Here is a 20,539-nt window from a genome sequence, read left to right on the forward strand (position 1 = left end):
AGCTTGATTCAAGCCCAATAGCACCTTAAAAGCCAGCATTTTATAGAATCATAGAGTTGGAAGGGGCCATACAGGCCATCTAGTCCAACCCCCTGCTCAACGCAGGATCAGCCCAAAGCATCCTAAAGCATCCAAGAAAAGTGTGTATCCAACCTTTCCAGGGTTTAAGCGTGTAAGGATCAAAGCTCCTTTTGCCCCCCGAAACGAAAACGAACACGGCGATATACAAGTTCATCGGGATATTTATTTCCCTCCATAAGTACAAAAGCACTTTATCCTATTTGTGCCTTAACACGCCAATGATACATGCTACTATTACACAACGAACAATTCAGTGACACGCACAATCCGCCCGCCCACCCCAAGACTGGACAGTCGGCTACGTGGACGTCCTTGTCTTCTGCTGAGCTCACCAATCACTGAAGCCAGCAAACCCGGAGCACAGAGAGGCAATTATTTATTGCACTTCAGTTATTAGAAGTTTGTTGAACGCCTTATGAATTATCTGTAAGCACAGAGACGTTAAGTGACAACCTGTCCATGTGTTCTGTTTGTATGTGTCATGAGACTGAAGTTATATCTGACTTGCTGGGAACCACACCACCCCCCTGCAATACCACTGCCTGCCTGATCCAGAACAATGTAGAGCAGGGGTAGTCAACGTGTGGTCCTCCAGATGTTCATGGACTACAATTCCCATGAGCCCCTGCCAGCAAACGCTGGCAGGGGCTCATGGGAATTGTAGTCCATGAACATCTGGAGGACCACACGTTGACTACCCCTGATGTAGAGGGTTCCATTGTGGTCAGGGCCACATCACCACTGCGGCTATGTCTACCACGATCCTCTTCCAATGAGACGAGGGGGGGGGGTTTGGAGGAGGGTGGAGAAGAGAAACGCTTTTGTGATTTGGTCTTAAGATGGCGCGGGGAGATTACATTTCAATTCTAATCTTCTGGACTCCTGGGGAAAAAAAGACAAACAAATGCCAATCAAGCACTTTCGTGCATCGGCAGGTGACTCAAGAGGTCTTTCTCGCTGCCAAACCTCATTAAGCAATCGGTGCACTTGTGAGGCAGCTCAGCGGAATGCCTGAAGTCCAAGTGAATCTTGAGGTCTCCGATCTGCCCTGTGGAATATTCACAGTACTGGCACAAATAGATCCCTTCGGAAACGTGGGTGTTCAAGTGCTTGCAGTATTCCAGCATGCCCGAGAAGCCCTTCCCGCAGTCGTCGCAGACGTGGGGGAATATTTTGGTGTGCTCGATCGCCATGTGCCGGTTGACGTTGGTGTGCAGCCTGCTGCGGAAGCCGCACACCTGGCACACAAAGAAGTTCTTGCACTTGTCGAAGCTGATCTTGTTGACCAGGCTGTACTGGCCCGGCGGCTGGCGGCTGTGGTAGCTGTCGCTGAGCTCGATCAGCCGGCCCGCGTGCTCGTTCACCACGTGGCTGTGCAGGTCCTCCGGGTCGCTGGTTTCGTGCTCGCAGAACTGGCACAGGTACTGCTCGTCGCAGCTGTGCTCCTGGAAGTGGAGGTACAGCTCGCTGCTGGAGGAGAACTGGACGTCACACTGCTCACACCAATACAGGTGGTCGCTGAAGTGCGTGTCCGCTATGTGCTGGCTCAGGTTCTCAAACATCACCGTCTTGTAGTCACAGTACTTGCAGATGTAGGGGTCCTCCTCGTGGATCTTTAAGTGTTCGATGAGCACCTTTTTCGAGGCGAAGCTCTCCTTGCACACCCGACAGATGTTGCCCTCCACGCACGTCTTGTGCTTGAGGACGATGTGCTGCTTTAAATCGGAGAAGTACTTGCTGTTGAACGTGCAGAGCTCGCACTTGTACAGGCCGCTGCTGTTGGCCCGCAGCAAGGGCCATTTGGGCTGGAGGGTGACGTTCAGGGGGGGGTTCTTGCCCAGGGCCTTGCAGCTTTCCATGGGGATTTCCTCAGTGTCCTCTGCCTCCAGCTTTTCGGGGGAAATCGTCTGAGTTTCTATGTCGTGAACCTCCACAGCCTGGACTTCTGTCGTGGAAATCTCCACAGTCTGGATATCCAGAGGTTTTTCTTCTTCGGTTAAGGTGTCGCTGAAGATCGGCGAATCACAAGTGTCCTTATAAAAGCCATTATTGGCTGGTTTATCTAGGAGACAGGAAAGAGGCAAGATCCAAATAAGAAAAAGATGCCGCTTGGCATGATTTCTGCTCCACCCCCTGCCACCCCTCTGGGACTATTTCATTATTGATTAAACATCTGCTGCCCCCCCCCCCAGACGCCCCTTCCAGGACTGAACAATTTGATCTCCCCAGGCACACGTCAGTGTTGTTGTTATGTGTTGTTATGTTAAGATTGTTACCTGACAGATTGTTATAATTGTGTACAACGTCCTATGTCAACCACCCAGAGCCGTAGGGAAGGGTGGTATAAAAATCCAAATAAATAAAATAAAATAAAACAAGTATGTTAGACAATATGTTAGCTCTAGATATAGTGTTTGGTTCACATTTCACTGGAGTTAGGAAATTGCTCAGCCTCCTAAACTCCACAGGGCAATAAAGTCCCGGCTCACAGGTCGAGTTGAAGGGGACAGGGATTCTAAAGATAGGTACATGGTAGGTATTCAGTGTCGGAAGCAATCCTCAAATGCATAGCCTATTTTCCTTAGATCACTAAGCAATCCTATGCATTCCTACCTGGCAGGAAGTCCCATTGACTTCTGACCAACACACGGAGGGTTTTAACTGAGGGATGTTCTAACTCAGGGGTAGTCAACCTGTGGTCCTCCAGATGTTCATGGACTACAATTCCCATGAGCCCCTGCCAGCAAATGCTGGCAGGGGCTCATGGGAATTGTAGTCCATGGACATCTGGAGGACCACAGGTTGACTACCCGTTCTAACTGACCCCTCTTTCAACCATCATTTCCTTATGCATTTAAGTTTCTCTCCAGAAAACAAAATCAGTGCCCGGACGTGTGCAAGCTTGGCACTGGCAGTCTTTCATTTACCTTTCTTTTTAGTGTCCATGAAGTGTGGCCCCATGACATTAGAATGGGCCCCACTCCACTGAGATGTCCCAGCATGCACTGGGCTGCCATCGTCATCGGTGTCTGTGCTGTGTACTGCAGTATGAAATCTACCTGTGGAGAAAAGGGATGTTTGGTGTTCTCACCCAAATCCAAGTCGTAACATTGTGCAAGAACCTTTCGTATCACATCAATTCAAACTTTGGGGCTTTGGGGAAGCTCAGGATGGCAAAAGTTATTAGTATTATTAAAGGAATGCCTCTCCACTGCTCCCCAGCCCTGAAAGCAACACAGTAGCTGTCATATGACATCTATAGTGCTCTAGCGATGATTAAAGTAATGCAGGATAAAAGCAGAAAATAATTTCCCCAGTTTTTACTTACACACGCAGTAACTCAAAGCAGGTTTATAAAAGAGCTTACACACTTTCTCCCCCCAAACAAAACACATACACACATACAAAATAAACAGTATTGGCTTTGCTGCAAATAACAAAGGGCCAATATGAAATTTCCGCTATGCCCAATTCAATGGCCTTTGAGGGCAACTCAAGAACAAAAGACCCCTAAACACGAAATTCATGTCATATTTATCATAGCCTTACATGCTAAAATTGTCTAGCGATTTGTTTTTGGCACGGACCCTACATACTAGCAATCATTACAGTATTTGAAATGCAGCTGTAATAGAAGTTAAATCTAGCAATTCATACTGCACTTTAATGGAAGTGTTTTAAATACTTTTTTTGTATTTGCGGAGAATGAAGAACTAAAGTACCAGAAACTGCCAGAAATAGAGTGAAGGTACGTTACTGATATGGCAACTCATATGCCTAAGGTAGATCGATTTCAAGATGACAGTTATTTCAAAACAACAGCATAGATACTCTTGAGTGCTGTTGCCCACACAATATCGAGGCCAAGTACTTAATCCCACAGAATGACCCTGGCTTTTTAACTGTAATGGGAAGGTCAAAGGGGGGTTTGCATACAATCCTCTCTTATTAACAGAAAAATTATTTTGCGAGAGCTATAGTTTCCTACAAAACCAGTATGCATTCTGTTTGTTAAGTATTTCTTCTTCCCCAGGTATGTGGTCACTTACTGACTGCACACGCGCGCACACACACACACACACACACACTCTGACAATATTTAACCAAGGTATCTTTAAATGCCATTATTAAAAGAATTCCATAGTAATTTCTGCAAATATAATCTTGGCTTCCATTTTGAATGCATGGCTACTAATTTCATTAAATCAGAAAACACGGGAGGATCCTATGATCCCTAAGGGGAGTTCTGCTCACAGAATACGGCTCCCTCCAGGTTGAGGAACACCCAGGGATAATAATGGGTACAACATGGGAATCTGCAGTAACTCCCGGCCCTCACCCCAAAGCACTTGTGGCAGGAGAACTCCAACAGGAGAAATGATTTCAAAAATACTTCCAAACATAACAACTCATCTACATCAGGGACACCAACAGTTTTAAAGATTTCTTCCCATTATCTTACTGCAGAACTGAAACGTAAGGTGTGCCTGTGTGTGTTACACACGTCCACGTTATTTCCAATATATGGCAACCCTATGAAACCTCTCAAACGTCCTATCATTAACAGCCTGGATAAGGTGTTGCAAACTGAGGGCCATGGCTTCCTTTATTGAGTCAATACCTCTCATTTTGAGTCTTCGTCTTTTCCTACTGCCTTCAACTTTTCCTAGCATTATGGTCTTTTCCAGTGACACTTGTCTTCTCATGCCTACAGAAATAATTTAATATAAAACTAGAAGTCTAAGATAAAAAAGGCATGAAATTGCAAGAAGAAATGGCTTCTGCCTTCTCTCTCCTGCGAGGAAGGCACAATTTATTTATGGTCTAGAATACCCCATATTTTCTATGAAGATAGGAAGATCTGGAAAATTGTACAGAGTTACTGTATGAATTAAAGAGAAAAAGAGAAAAAAGAAACATACAACTTTACCCCACCCACCTACTTATGAAAATTACAACAAAATGCAACCTTACCTCGATTATCAGAAACTTTCACGTCTAGCTGCTTCATAGAACAAACACTGTAGCAGTGGTCGGAAAATATGCCACTGTTGTCTATGTATTTCGGTAAACCTGAAGAATCTAGAAAAGCACAGGGAGGGGAAAAGAGGAAAAAATCACATGCAAATAAACAGAACTTCTGCTACTTTTGTTGATGGCCAACATCATCTGAAACAATTTTTAGAATGTAAACAGTGATTCACGTTTTCGAAGGCCACAGGTAACACTGTTAATTCTGTTTTTCCTAATTCACTGAAATCATAAACAGTGTAACACGTGTGGGATCAGGTGTGTATATAAATATATTTATGAGATATGAGGAAGAATATATATCATAGGAAAGGGTATAACTTCTTTCCATTTTCTCTCTATCAGTTCCCACCTTATGGCAGTTATGCTAACACAACCTCCCTCCCTCAACCGCCCTGGATGGCTGGAAAGAGCTGTCCGCACAATGTCCCTCGTTCCGTGATGTGGGTTATCTGTTACCATTCGGCTGTTGGCGAAAGGAAAAGGCATTATGCCCAAGCTTGGACCATGTACAACCATTAGTGTGTATCCATGCCTCATACCACCCATTTAGAAGAGTTGGTTCTTATCTGCCGCTTTTCTCTACCCGAAGGAGTCTCAAAGCAGCTTACATTCCCTGTGAGGGAGGTGAGGCTGAGAGAGCCCTGAGATTACTGAAGGAGAAGAAGAGTTGGTTCTTAGATGCCGCTTCTCTCTACCCAAAGGAGTCTCAAAGTGGCTTACAGTCGCCTTCCCTTTCCTCTCCCCACAACAGGCACCCTGTGAGGGAGGTGAGGCTGAGAGAGCCCTGAGATTACTTTTAGCCGTCAAGGAGAAGAGGGCAAAAGCTAAACTCCACTTGCAGCCCTCAACACCCCTAAAGTCTCCTTCTTTTTGCTTTGCCTGCCAAGAAAAAGGAGTCAAGATCCAACATTCAAGGGTCACCAAATTTACCTGAATAGCGTGAAGGATGAAGAGTCTTCCTTTTCCTCTTCTTTGGATGCTCGTTCATTTTGTTTCAGTCTAGGACAGAAAAAGCAGCCCACAAGTGTCATGTGAAAGCTCCCTGTTAATGACTGATATTGCCACTCAGAAAAGAGACCTATGTGGTTCCACGCAATAAAAAGCAATTTGATCCCACTCAACAGTAGGAAGCAACCCAATAAAACCACTAGCAAGATGCAGGACTGTGAAAGGACACATCAACCTTCAAATAAAGAAGAGTTGGTTCTTATATGCCGTTTTTCTCCACCTAAAGTTGTCTCGAAGCGGCTTACAATCACCTTCCATTTCCTCTCCCCACAACAGATACCCTGTGAGGGAAGTGAGGCTGAGAGAACCCTGATATTCCTGCTCAGTCAGAACAGCTTTATCAGTGCCGTGGTGAGCCCAAGGTCACCCAGCTGGCTGCATGTGCGGGAGCAGGGAATCAAACCTGGCTTGCCAGATCAGAAATCTGCACTCCTAACCACTACTCCAAGCTGGCTCTCTAAAGCCATTCTATGTGGAGGGATGGCTTTATGACTTTGGATCACCTGCCGCTCTGGTCTTCCAGGGCCACAGCAAACAAACAATCTATCTACTGAGAAGGTGTAGGAGCTAGACTGCTGTTATTCATTTCTCAAATGTTTTCCATTTCATTTCACATCACTTAATAGCCTGTGACTTTATTACATCCGTATGCCAAAGGCCTGGGGCGCTGATGAGTTAAACCAATGAAAATAATAAAATACTTGATCAAAGGCCAAACATTCATATTTCTACTAAAACTGGGCCTTATGTGGGCCAAGTGACAGAACTTCTCCTGCCCAATCAAAACATTCCCCAGATTCTCAATTGTATTTAAAAATAGCTTTCACTTTGTGTGATTGTTACCAAAGCCCAAGAAATACTCAGTTGGATTCCCTCCCGTGCCAGTGTTCCCCATCAGGGTCAAAAGATAATCTAGAATAATTTTAGTCTTTGATTGGTTCCCACCTGCCAATTTTCTAGTATTATGCACAAAAGGCTCATCCTTCCCTCCACAGGTTGTCCATCCCACCTGTGCTAGCAGGACAGGACCTTATCTGGCAGGCTCACAATTACCACCAACAAGGCCATTTGAAAAGTACTGCAAAATGCAATATTTCACAGGGCATATCAGCAATCCAAACTGATAAAAGCTCTTGTTGTTGTTGTTAGGTGCGAAGTCATGTCCAACCCATCACGACCCCATGGACAACAATCCTCCAGACCTTCCTGTCCTCTACCATTCCCCAGAGTCCATTTAAGCTCGCACCGACTGCTTCAGTGACTCCTTCCAGCCACCTCATTCTCTGTCGTCCCCTTCTTCTTTTGCCCTCAAATGATTTATAGCCTCCCTCAAAAAACTATATCTTCCGGCATTCTTTGGGAAGAGGGAATGATTATTAATCCGATTAACATTTTTAACCTTGTGCCCTCAGAGAATCAATAGTGGCTCAGCATACGGCAGCCATGAAGGAATGTGCATGAGGCAAAAAGTACACTGGGGAAAAAAATTGGTTTTGCTCATCAAGATACCTTTCAGGGGTTCTTTACAGATCTGGCTCTGAAAGAGAGAAAAGAAAACAAAATAACATGACCTTTCAGTTTGTTATGTTCTTATGGGATCATTCAGAAATGTTACGTTAGGGTGAGCATCACATTTCATTGTGAGTTCCAAGCCCGACCATGATGGGAGCTGTGACTCTCAAAAGCTTCAACCCCATCCCCAATCCCATAATACTCTAAGTACTACTGGACCTCGTTAGCTGCTCCACTGTTGAAGAACATCTTTTCATAAGTTTGCCTAAACCTAAGCAACCCCAAACTTTTTGTTTCAGCTGTCATTTGGAGGTTGAGTTTCCAGATGGGTGCATTTTAAAATTTACCTTCTTTGAAACATCTTACTATTCTTGCATCATCTTTGTTTTAAGAATACGATGCAAACCTGTCACTAAGGAGGCAGTTCTCCATGTTTTCTCAGACAGATTAAGAACAGAGCTGTTCTCACAAGAACCTACCTGTTAGCTGAAAACATCCCTTCTCAAGGTTCCCTTGCTGTTAAAGGTGGGGCTGGCCTCAACTATTATCACCTTTTAGGCACCAGATGACTCCTGTATGATTTACCTGAGCCTTTGATGGCTAAATACGCTTGCAAGGTTTTGGTACTTCTGCCTTTTATTACTTTAGTTCTTTTCACTGCGATGCTGCTGCCCTTTCAAAATCTATTTAGGACATTTGAGTTGTAGAGTGCTGCAGCTCTCCAATGAGATTTGACAGTGCAGCCTTCCTGTACATACAAATGTTTTTGTAATTAAATAGAAAAACAAGGAAACACACTAAAAACCTAATGCCTGTGTATTAATGGCAGACGGGAAAAGTATGTTAGTACCCATGAAACTGAAGCACAAAAAACCAGCAACACTGGGGCCTGCCCACTTACCAAATGCACTCTTCCGGACAGAAAGAGAAGAAAGATCCTCAGGCTTGTTAACTACAGTAGAAGCACCTGCAAGATGAAAAAGTAAAAGTGGCAGTAGAAAAGACCACACAAATCTTTATAGATAGAATCACAGAATCATAGAGTTGGAAGGGATCTCATGGGTCATCTAGTCCAACCCCCTGCACTATGCAGGACACTCACATCCCAAACGCTCATCCACTGTCACCTGCCACCCCTCTGCCTTCACAGAATCAGATATGTGCAATAAATTACTCATTAATGAATTCTGAAGTTTCTGGCAGATATAGAGATGCTTACTGACCAGTAGCCACGTGGAGAACCTGTGACAAGTAAACACCCACTAGCTCAACTCCAAAACCACTGAACAAGTACAACATGCACATCACTCACACTTTATTCGGCAACTGCAATAACTAGGACAATAAACAGGTGTCCATGGCACCTTAGAGGCTAATAGCATTTATTCCGACATATGGTTTCATGAGTCAGATGCTCGGATGTGCTTGCCATGAAATAAAAACTGAGCTTGAGATGTAGATGTCAGATACCAGATTGCGTCAAGAGTAGCACAGGCATACATTGACAGAATGTGCATGGCCTTTAGGTACGCTCTATTAAAAGACAGTTATCAAACAAAATGAGTTTCTCTGGAGTCTAACCAACACCGCTACGAGCCAAAAGGTAGAAAATAATCAGAAGCTTTGCAAAATAATTGAAGGAATCATTGGGACTCATTGGGGGGAAATGAACTGCAGCAAAACACAAATATTCTGTTAAAAGGGCCAGGAGGGTCAAAATAAGGGGCTCTTGTAGAAAACAGATGGGTATTAGAAAGACATTTTATTATTGCCTCTCACTCACTATGTGGAATTAGGTAAGTCAGATTCAGACTCATTTGATAGAGGACACTATCATGTAATTAAAATTATGTTGAAATTGGAACAGAATATGAGAAGTGCTTTGAGAGTTGTATACATTAATTATTATAAAATTATCCAAAACTGTTATTAACTCCCACACAAGAAAAAGCTTATTCATTATCTTGTTTGAAATATTAAGGCAAAGACACTCAATACATGCCTTATAAAATAATTCACACAACTTCGGAGCCAGTTTCTATGTTTTAACTTAGCATTCCTGGTGAGGGAAATATTTCCAAATATCACTATTCACCTGTGCAGGAATACCGTTGATCTGGAATAATACCTATTTCAAAATTTCTGCACTGCTCTACCATCAGCTACTTTCTGAGCTCTGTAACAGAAGATGGCAATCCCAGGAAGATTAAGTCTAGGTAGCTGTAATTGCAGGGAAATTCAGCACAACCCCACAATTCCCATGTGTGCTTCAGTGTGCACCATTTCCCATCAAGCAACAAGGCTGGCAATAATCAGAACTTGAGCTATCAACATGCGTGAGAAGGAAGAGGGCAGCCTGAACAGCTTTTCATGGTCAGCAGAGGATGTCCCAGGAGAGGGAATATATTAGCTTGAGAAGTATCTACACTAAGGGAAATGTCAATGCGTCCTTAGGCTGCTTTGGGATATAGGGCTCTTTCCCATGCTCTTGTTAACCCAAATTATACTGCACACCATTCCTGCTCAAATGACTGACATCTGGGTAACAAACAGTTTCTGGCAGGTATTTTTGTCTGAGCATAACCTCTGGGGCGCTCGAAAATTATTGGAGCCAGCCCAAGGCAATTCCCTTGAAAGGATGCGATATATTCTAAGGCACTTTGTGCATCCTTCCTGATGCAACCATTCTCCAGGTTGGCTGGTTGCCTGGAAATGGGTGAAGGAGCGTTTCTCAAAGCTCGACAGGTCACCAAGTTCAGGCATGAGCCCACAGGGAGAATTATAGAACTGTCCTCTGCAGTCCTTCACATGCACAGTTTTCCACAGAGCTTGAGAATTTCAGATTTTATATATAAATAAAATAATGAGGAAAGTGGACTATAAATGTAACTAATAAACAAACACACGATGTTAAGAACAGAAGAGAAGCCATGTTGAATCAGGCCAATGGCCCATTCAGTCCAACACTGCATCACACAATGGCCAAAGCCCAGGTGCCATCCGGAGGTCCACCAGCAGGGCCAGAACACCAGAAGCCCTCTCACCATGGCCTTCCCAAGCACCAAGAATAGAAAGCATCACTGCCCCCAAACAGAAGTGTTCCATTTACACCTTGTGTCTTATAGCCACTCATGGACCTGTGTTCATGTGAATTCCACATCTTAATTACTCTTTGGGGGAAGAAGTAGTTCCTTTTATCTGTTCCAAGCCTACCACTCATCAATTTCTTTGAGTTCCCAAGAATTCTTGTACTGTGAGAAAGGGAGAAAAGTGCTTTCCCCCCTACCTTCTCTATTCCATGCATAATTTTGCAAACCTCTACTATGTCACCCCCTCAGTCGAAGATTCCCCAAGCTAAAGAGCCCTAACCACTTTAACCTTTCTTCAGAGGGAAAGTGTTCCATCCCCATGGTCATTTTAGTTGCCCCTTTCCAATACTCTAATACCAGAACTGTGCACATTATTCCAAATAAAGCCACACCATAGATTTCTAGAGGGGCATTATGATACTGGCTGATTTGTTTTCAGTCCCTTTCCTAGGAATCCTCAGCACAGCATTTGCCTTTTAAATTGCAGTTGTATAGTCAGTCGACATCTTCAGTGAACTATCTACCACCAAGATCGTCCTCCTGGTCAGTTACTGTCAGTTCGGTCCCCATCAACCTTCATGGGACCTATAGATCTGAAAGAGATCTTCTCCCTGTACAAGCCGGCTTGCCAACTAAGATCTGACCACCTTACCCATCCTGGAGGTTCCTTCCTTCAGGGAGGTGCAGTTGGTTACTTCAGTTGAACATCCTTCCCAGTAGAAACCCTTTCCCATAGTGGAGGGGATCTGAATTGTCCAGGGAATTCTGTAAAGTCATTTAATTTCTGAGACCCTATGGGAATTCCTTTTTTAATACAGGCCATGTTAATACAAGATATGTTCCCCCTCTAGCATGTAGCCAAATTAAGATGGCATGGCAACCTGTACCGTTTGGAATGGTACATATCCTGACCTGGATGGTCCAGGCTAGCCCAGTCTTGCCAGTTCTTGAACGCCAAGCAGGGTCGTCCATGGTTTGTACTTGGATGGGGAGACCACAAAGGAAGTCCGGGGTCATTAAACAGAGGCAGGCAACAGAAAACTGTCTTTTGTTCATCTCTCACCCTGAAAACCCTGTGGGGTTGCCATAAGTTGGCTGCAGCTTGACAACACTTTACACACACACACATGTAAGATAGACTATGTCCAAGTTATTGACTTTATAATCTCTCTTATGTGCACACAGAGAGAAAGAAGTACCCTTTACTGATATACCTTCGTGCTTGCAAAGATGTGTGTTTTCTTTTAATTAAAAAATCATTAAAAAAAAACCTCACTCCTGCCAATCTTCACTGTTGCAGACCATCTCAGGAGCTGCCACCTTATTGTGTAGCACAGGGGTAGTCAACCTGTGGTCCTCCAGATGTTCATGGACTACAATTCCCATGGGAGGACCACAGGTTGACTACCCCTGCTGTAGCAGATGCATGCCAGATGCTATAGGAGGGGAGAGATCTTCTCCCATCCATTTAAAAACAAACAAACAAACAAAAACCACAACACCCAGAAGTCTGGGTCACACATTTCTTTCTTCATCAACAGATAGGGCTGCCGTGTCCCCCTCTGGCCACTAGCAGGGCACTGAGGAGTGAGAGTTTGCCAGCTCCAGATTGGGAAATGTCTGGGAATAGAACCTGCGAAAGGCAGAGACCTCAGGAGGCGACAATGTGGAGTCCATGCTCCAAGGCGTCCATTTTCTCCAGGGGGACGGATCTCCGTCGTCTGGAGAGGCGCTGCAATCCCAAAGGTTCCCTTCCCACGCCATCACCAGAAGCCCCCCACAAGACCACGTGTAGGGCAAGGAAAAGGGCTCCTCCTACTGAAAGAGCAAGTCAGACCAGCAAAACAATAGAACGGGGGATAGGAGGAGGAGAAAAGGGGCAGATGCGCCGGCCTTCAAAGCGCCCTTAGGATGAATGGCGATTCGTTTTTTATACAGCAGGTAATTTTTTTAAAATTTTTTAAAAAATGACAAAAAAAAACCCAACATAGAGGCGTAGAAAGGAGGGAGAGGGGAGGTCCTTGGAACAAGGGCGGGCCAGGCGAGGAAGATGCCGGCCAAGACAAAACCCCACGAGGGGGATTTGGGGCGGGCACGCTCCCCCTCTGCAGCCCCCCCCCAAAAAAAGACCCCCCCCAAGGAACGGCAAGCGAAATCCCCCCATTTCCGAAGCCGGGGCGGGAGAGAGCGCCCATCTCAGGAGCCCCCACCAGTCAGCGCGATGCCGCCCGCCCGCTCTCTTCTCAGCCCTGCCCGGCCCCAGGGGCAGGCTGCGGCCCTTCCGACCCCGCTGCAGGCTGGGACTCCTCCCGCGGAGATGGAGAGGCCATGGATGGGGATTGGAGGGGGGGGATTGAAAGCTCCAGGCCCGAAAAGGGACCCCAATGCCGCCGCCGCCTGCTCCCCTCCGCCAGGCCGCTTTCCCGTCCCGCTTGGCCGCGGGGCTCACCTGGAGCGGCCCCGGCAGGCCCCGCCGCGCCGCCTCACACGCCGCCCGAACGCGCCAGGCCGCAGGCGGAGGGACGGCCCGACCCACGCCGCCTTTCCCCGCCCAGGCCGCGCACGAGCAGCCCCGCGCGCCCCCTGCCGACCGTTGGGGAGAAGCGGCGGCGCGAGGCGAAACCGTTGGGCGGCTGAGGGGGGGAAGGAGGCCCGGAAAGGGCGCGCGAGGGGGATGGGAAGGAGAGGGGGGGGGGAGATCCTGCAGAGCCTAACAAGGGACCTCCAGGGTCATGTCGTCCAACCCCCTGCAGAATGCAGGTCACTCGCAGCTACCTGCCCACCCAACCAGGGTGGGCCCAATTTCAGGCAAAAGGGATCCCTCCACCAAAAACCTCCAGAATCTAGCCTGGCCTTGGAGAAATTCACCTACTGTCCCACAGCAACAAGGAGCAGTTCCCTGGGTGTTCAAGGAAGGGCCACAAGAGACAAAACACTGGCACATCCCTTCCTGCCCACCCACTCACCATCTGCCTCGGTTCATAAAATCAGCATTTCTGTCAGATGGCTATCCAGCCTCTGCTTAAACATTTCCAAAGATGGAGAACCCACCACCTCCCGAGGAAGCCTGTTCCACTGAAGAACCGCTTTGACTGTCAGGAGCTTCTTCCGGATGTTTAGTCCACCCTTCTGAGCAGCCATTTCTTTTAGGAGAGCTGATCTCTTATCATCTAGAGGCCAGTTGTGATTCTTGGGGATCTCAAGGCTACACCTGGAGACTGGCAACTGTAGACTTCCTACATCTTCAATGAGAATTGCCAAACAGGAGAATTCAGCCACTTGCAGGGTTGGGGTGAAGACCGAAGTATGTGTTGTGTCAGAGCTAGCATACCTTCCCCCAGTCCTATTCTTGGCGCCCAAAATACGCACCAGGTACAAACTTTTTCCAAGCTGCGTTGTCACACAAAAACTCTGAAAGCTTTACTTGACAGTATACATTCCTCAACCTGCCAAGGTCAACACACAAGAGATATTAAGAGAGAGAGATCTGTGGAAATTTACTCCACCAAGGTCCAAAGACATGACTGAACCAAAGAAACATAGGCAAGAACATGTGAACAGGATCTTGATATGTTGCAGACTTGCTAACTGCTTGCCCCAAATGGTATTTGCATGCCAAATAATACGACCCAGAGCAATTTTGGCAGGGTGGGGAGACTGAAGCCCCTCGTCCCCTGGTTATGTGATCCCAATCTGAATCAGATCAAGAGTGAGGCACTTGGGTAAGTTAGGTCCCCACAGCTGCCCTATGACTGCAGGGAAAGCAAGGTGGATCACAGAAAGCCCATCCTAAGTTGTGGCCCTAGTTCTTCAGATCAGAAATGCCGATTGCCGCTTTAAGATCAGAAGGCAAATTTCTTCCAGGCCAGACTGGCTAAGGTTCCTTTTTCTAAGGTTCCCCTTCCTTCCTTCCTTCCTTCCTTCCTTCCTTCCTTCCTTCCTTCCTTCCTTCCTTCCTTCCTTCCTTCCTTCCTTCCTTCCTTCCTTCCTTCCTTCCTTCCTTCCTTCCTTCCTTCCTTCCTTCCTTCCTTCCTTCCTTCCTTCCTTCCTTCCGGGGGGCTCAGCAGAGCATGGAATTGGGGTCATTGTGGTGAGCAGGAAGTTGTGAGTTTCTTGCATTCTGCAGGGGTTGGACTAGATGACCATGGATATCACTTCCAACTCTATGATTTTATGACAGAGTACATCTTGTCTCCCTCAGAACAAGTTAGCAAGTCCATCCCAAATATTAAACAAAAAGATGTTCAGGCAGAGCAAATCCAAATATTGAAGTAGAGGGCATGTCACTGCAACAGACCACAACACGGGTAAATGCATGCAAAGATTATTGTGAAGCATCAATAGATGCAGGCATTGGAGACCATACTGCTTTTCTATAAAATGTGACCAAGAGCGTGCTGTCGTTTTTCATATAGATGCTCTATTTCAGGGGTAGTCAACCTGTGGTCCTCCATATGTTCATGGACTTTATTGTTGTTATGTGCGAAGTCGTGTCCGATCCATCGCGACCCCATGGACAATGATCCTCCAGGCCTTCCTGTCCTCTAACATTCCCCGGAGTCCATTTAAGTTTGCACATCTGGAGGACCACAGGTTGACTATCCCTGCTCTATTTGACTTGATAAATGTCTTCTGTTTACAAACAGGACCCACATGCAAGGTCCCCCAGAGTCCAAGTCAACAGGTCTTGAGTGAGTCAAATCAATGCATATTGTGACACAAGGGACCCTACAGGGCTAGGCAACCAGAAGTCACTCAGAGGAGGATCAGGGGAAATGCTCAGGGGGGAGAAAGGGCTTAAGGGCAATGGAGCAAGAGGGAGGAATCCAAGAGGAAGTCCCAGAGATGGATGCTGAGGAGAACATCCAGGAGCTGAATGGAACACTTTGGGAACATGTCACAGAGCTGGAGGAAAGAGATCAGGAGTATATCATAGAGAAGGCAGAAAGGCCACAAGAAGAAGCTGCAGATGGAGCATTTCAACAGGAAATCCCAGTGGAAATAGGAAGGGATCCTGAGTTGGTCGTGGGAGTGGCTGGAGGAGCCAGGCCAAAGATCAAAGAGCAAGCTCAAGGAGCACAAGAAGCTGTTCTAGAGCAGGCTGCAGAAGCCTTGACCAGGAACCCTGAGCACCTCGTAGCAAGCCCAAATGTCTTCAAAGGGTGGACTTCAGGGACCCAGAAGAAGATCCTGAGACAGGTTGGAAGATCCTGGGAGGAGATTACAGAGCAAGTTGGGAGAACTCACAGGCGGCTGCCCGACCAGGACAGCGAAGGCCAAGAAGCGGGCCTCAAATTAGTCAGAGACCTGTTGGCAGTGGTGTCCAGCTCTGACCTGCCTCATGAGGAAAAGCTGGAGCTGGAGTTTGTGACCCTTCAGTTTATGATGGGGGGCAATGTACACTTGCTTGGGGAACTGCAAAGCCAGGCAGTGGTGGAGGAGTTCCGACAAGAAGTCTTTGCCAGGTTCCCTATACCGGCCTTCCACGTGACCAGTTCGGTCATCTGCTGTGATCAAGCAAACAGCCAAAGGCCCGAGAGGCCCCAGCCAGCTCATGAAAATGGCTGTTCCAGGCAACAGGAAAGAATCTATTCCCAGCTCATCTTCTTCCTGTGCAGAGCCCCTTTCTTAAAGTCTTGGGACCAACTGGATCACCTGGCCGAAATGCTGCACAAGCTGAAGAACTGTATCTACTACACCCCAGTAGCCCTGGTTGGGGTGATCGTACAGATGGATCCAGACCCGAGCCTGGACCCGGAACAAGAGGCCCGGGCAAGGCGGTGGCTGCGGTGCCTGCTGGATGGGTTCTTCTGCTCGGACTTACTCTTAGACCAAGATGGGACTGAGCCAGAAGTTCAGGTTCAGGTAGCTGTCTATCAGTCGGGCCAGCCTGAGAGGGCCTTAGAGGTCAAGAGAGCAGCCTGCCAGGCCATACGAGCAGCTCTGAAGTTCTGAATGGGCACCATTCTGTGATCACATCAGGTAAGCTTAAGCGAATGACGGAACAACGTGAGCTAGTAGAAACAGTGGGAAGGGGAATGTGTTGGAAGAGAAGCAAAAGAACATAAGCGCTTTTCAGACATGATTTTTGCTTTCCTGTCCCTTAACCTTTGATTTCCGGTGTCCTGCCTCTCCCCTAAGACTTATAGCCTAAGGAAACTTCTTTCACCTTATGTGGCTCTTTCTCCATTGACATGAAAGTCTAAAGAGAGCCTACATGTATATTACTGTATACAAGTTCACTTGTGTGCGTGGTGGTGGTGGTGCGTGGTGGGTTCTTTGCAATCAAAAATCTTGGGAAACCAGGGGTCCTGGTGGTGGAGAGAGCTCCCCAAAAGGGTACAATTGCATGCATATAGATGCTACTTACACCTTCAAATCACCATATGGTGAGTGAAAGGAAGGGCAGTTCACATAGTCCTCCCAGTTCCATATGGTGAAATGTTTGAAAAACCCTGTACAATGCCTGGATATTAGGAAAACTCTTGGCCAGAGGTACAAAAGTCACTCCACCTGTCAGTCACACCACAAAAAACAAGACTTGGCTCCTGTAGAGCATGGTTAGACAGTACATTAGGCAGTCTCTGTGAGAATATTTGAGGGCTTTCCATAAGGAGATTACGCTTTTTCTCCCTTTTACCCACCCATCTATGGGGGAGAGAGTACTTTTATCAAAGCAGTTACAGAGAACACTGGATTGCTGCAAAACAGTTACCAAAAATGTTCTTCTCTGACTGCACGGTCTATAACATATAGGCTAGCCAACCTCCAGGTGGGACTTCAAGTTGTCCCAGCATCACAGCTTATCTCCAGACTACAGAGCTCAGTTCCTTTGGTGAAAATGGAAACTCGGAAGGGTGGACTCTATGCCATTAATATCCCTGCCACACTCCCTCCCTCAACTCTGCCTTCCCCAGGTCCCACCCTCGGATCACCTAACAGCAGAAGCTGAGGTGCGCTGGGGTGCTGGCAGCTTGTGTGTTCTCATGCTGAGTAGCAGCCTTGACAGATAAATGTCAGTCCTGGTCCTACATAAACATTTTGTGTGACCCTAATATCTACAGGACCTTAAGCATCCTTCCATATTATTATTTATTATTATTATTTAATTTTTAGACCGCCCCTCTCCCAATAGGTCTCAGGGTGGTTTACAACATAAATAGTTAAAATAGCATAAAATCTAGCGTATAGAACAATACCGCAAAGACCGTGGGTGCCTTGCACAAAGCTGCTGAGTTTGTGGGTCACTTAGGGTTTAAACCAGAGATTAACTGATGAGCAGTTTAAATAACTCTCCTAAACAGGAAAGTGTTCTTAGGGTTGCATGGTTTGTCCTGTAGGCTCACACAGCAGAAATCTATGGACTCTGGTGATGAATTAAAGGCAGTCTAAATTTAAGACGTTATTGGGCATGGTAAAGATGAGCTGATGCGAAATGGGGAATGCATTCATGACAAATATTTGTTGTCTGCTGTTAGAGCATCAGTGTAGCATCCAGGAAGCCCTGGTTTCTAATCTGTGTTGAGTCCTAGAAGCTCAGTGAATGACCTTGGAGCAGTCACTCTCATTAGCTTGTTGTAAGGAGAAAATAGAGGAAGGAGAAGCATGAAGAAAGAAAGCAGGTTATGCATATCTAAATAATTTTGCAGTGACCCCATGAGGTGAGTGTGATAACTGGATTCAGCATCCTCCACAGGCATACATCATCCTCTCCATTCCTAAAATAATCTCTTCAGAAATATGGTAATATAGATACAAAGGTGTTAAGATATAGTAAATTTTGGAGTCTCTTGAATATGAAAGCTATGAAGTACCTGCTAAATTAAAAGAGTGACCAAATTCAGAAGTAATTCCTTCCAGGAAAAACCCATGTGGTTTGAGCATGACATTTCATTGGCCACTTGACTATTCTGTTGATCTCATCCATATAGAAGCAATTTTTCAAACCATGTGCAGTTGCAGCAGGAATGTTTAAACCACCTCTTCTAAATGCTGGATGTTTCCTTCGCTCTATTCAAGTCTAACAGTTCCCATCTTCTTTTCCATTCCCAGTCAAGATATACTTGAGACAGTTTCTCCTTCTCTGTTTCTCAGGCTGCTTCTCTTGCTCCTTTGGCCCCTTATCTCAAGACCCCTTGAGCCCCTTGGCTTATCATTATCCACTCGTCCCATTGCCAGTCTCAACTCCCTCTTCTATGATGGTTGCCACCACCCTCTTCTCTTCCCTGGCAATTGTTTCTAGTGATCTGAACACCTTCTATCCACTTGACTCCAAATAAATATTTAGCAATACACAGACCCTATGGGGTTGGATCCAAGGGTATCCTTCTGTTGACAGATGAATTGTTCTTTGATGGAAGGAGTTTTCTACCAACATCTTGCAACCCATTCTTCTGTCAGTGGAAGGTGTGGTGGTCAACCTTCAGGTGGAGATTACAGCTGGTTTCCAGTCTTCAGAGATCAGTTCCTGGAGAGAAATGGAAGCTTTGGAGGCTGGACTCCATGATTTCACAGCCCTGCTGAGCAACTTCCATGAGCATTGTCTCCAAAACTCCAGTAATTTTCCAGGCTAGAGTTGGCAGTCAAAACTTTGAGTTGGCAACCATCTTTGGACCCAGTCGCAACATACATGTAAAAGTTCAGCAGAGGTTGGTGTTACTATAGAGTGGCAATAGCTTTCCTGCTGCCATAGATTTGCTGTTGTAAAGTGAATCAATAATTGCCCTGCTTTAAATATTACCTTGCTTTTCTTTACAGCTCCAGTAACACTCAAGATCTCATTCATCACTGGAACATCATTTAAAATTCAGATTATTCCCTCCACTTTTGTGTGTGCGCCTTTGAATTTTGGCATTATTTACACCAGACATGTAAATACCTAGTTACCTGAGCATCCCCAAGCAATGGAGAAACTTAGCCCGGGCAACAAGATGATTGGATAAGTTGCTGACATTTCAGGGTTCTTTTTTCTTTTTATAAGGCCATCCTCTACGGCAAAATAAATTTTTAGATGTATGACTGACATTTCCGGATCAAAAGAGAAGAGCTATAGTCTAGTAGTAAATATCAGTTTAGTCATCTGATAAATGTCATTCTGTCCCAAGGGTTCGAAACAGCTTTTTTCTCAAGCGTAAAGCCTTCTCTTCCTACCCTACTGCAGAGTAGGGTAAGGAGAGAGCTCTCCTGCTAATGTTAGCCTCAACAGCCAATATCCTAACACCTGAAACAGTACAATATACAATTCAGTTGTTCTCACCCCAGTGCCATTTTGTACCATCCTGTAGATTGCATTGTACGACCAGCTACAAAAGTGTATTCCTCCATTTAAACACGAAAAATCCCACATCCCAATGATTGCTAAGCTCCAGTAACTTCCAAGTTCTTTAGAAAGATTTTAACATCAATCCCTCCCCTCCCCAGTAACAATGAAAAAGAGGTAAGTTCATGTAGGTGTCACAGCCCAGTGATGCTTCCAGAGAGACCCAGAAAATGACGGGCAGTCTTTAGTAGAAAGTCTATAAGGAGAGGGCATATGATCACACAACAGGTAATCATTGCTTAAGACAAAATACCATTGTAGAGCTGAGATACACATAGGCTTTAGCCAACCCCCCCCCCTTCACTCAAGTGTTTTTTGCACCAAAAGTTGTTCCCACAGGTAAACCCTTTCGTTTCCCAAAGTGAAAGCAACTCAGGGTTCGACACCTGTTTGCTGAACATTTCCCAAGGACGTTTTACTCCCCTTCAGACACTATACTGACCCTCTCGAGAGATAACAGCTATAAACCATGTACCAAGCAAAGTAAGAATCTAAA

At 46.0% G+C, this 20,539-nt stretch overlaps 2 protein-coding genes across 4 annotated transcripts; one reads left to right on the forward strand and one right to left on the reverse strand.

Moving 5' to 3' along the window:
* Nucleotides 1-224: 224 nt before the first annotated feature.
* Nucleotides 225-13,319, reverse strand: ZNF639 (zinc finger protein 639). 3 transcript variants are annotated; one of them, XM_077348336.1, is made up of 8 exons: nt 13,174-13,319; nt 8,537-8,602; nt 7,633-7,660; nt 6,046-6,114; nt 5,056-5,163; nt 4,703-4,789; nt 3,009-3,140; nt 225-2,143 (listed from the first exon to the last, which is right to left on the reverse strand). In XM_077348336.1, the coding sequence occupies exons 4-8, from the start codon at nt 6,101-6,103 to the stop codon at nt 993-995; spliced, it is 1,536 nt and encodes a 511-aa protein (XP_077204451.1). In that variant the 5' UTR covers nt 6,104-6,114; nt 7,633-7,660; nt 8,537-8,602; nt 13,174-13,319; the 3' UTR covers nt 225-992. The 3 variants fall into 3 exon arrangements, with proteins under 3 accessions (XP_077204451.1, XP_077204452.1, XP_077204453.1); XM_077348337.1 differs by lacking the exon at nt 13,174-13,319 and adding an exon at nt 12,935-13,093; XM_077348338.1 differs by lacking the exon at nt 4,703-4,789.
* On the forward strand, nt 12,523-19,547 carry LOC143842960 (uncharacterized). The gene is made up of 3 exons (XM_077348339.1): nt 12,523-12,665; nt 15,371-16,706; nt 19,482-19,547. Exon 2 carries the CDS (start codon nt 15,531-15,533, stop codon nt 16,677-16,679), a length of 1,149 nt encoding a protein of 382 aa, XP_077204454.1. The 5' UTR covers nt 12,523-12,665; nt 15,371-15,530; the 3' UTR covers nt 16,680-16,706; nt 19,482-19,547.
* Nucleotides 19,548-20,539: the final 992 nt, after the last annotated feature.

This window comes from Paroedura picta, chromosome 8, assembly GCF_049243985.1.
Source record: "Paroedura picta isolate Pp20150507F chromosome 8, Ppicta_v3.0, whole genome shotgun sequence".
NCBI lineage: Eukaryota > Metazoa > Chordata > Lepidosauria > Squamata > Gekkonidae > Paroedura > Paroedura picta.

Excerpts from the sequence above, each read along its gene's own strand:
- ZNF639 (XM_077348336.1), bottom strand. The coding sequence starts at position 6,103 with ATGAACGAGCATCCAAAGAAGAGGAAAAGGAAGACTCTTCATCCTTCA. Across the intron at positions 4,790-5,055 it reads GAAAGTTTCTGATAATCGAG|GCATGAGAAGACAAGTGTCA; the intron begins GTAAGGTTGCAT and ends TTATTTCTGTAG. Across the intron at positions 2,144-3,008 it reads CATGGACACTAAAAAGAAAG|ATAAACCAGCCAATAATGGC; the intron begins GTAAATGAAAGA and ends CCTGTCTCCTAG.
- LOC143842960 (XM_077348339.1), top strand. The coding sequence starts at position 15,531 with ATGGAGCAAGAGGGAGGAATCCAAGAGGAAGTCCCAGAGATGGATGCT.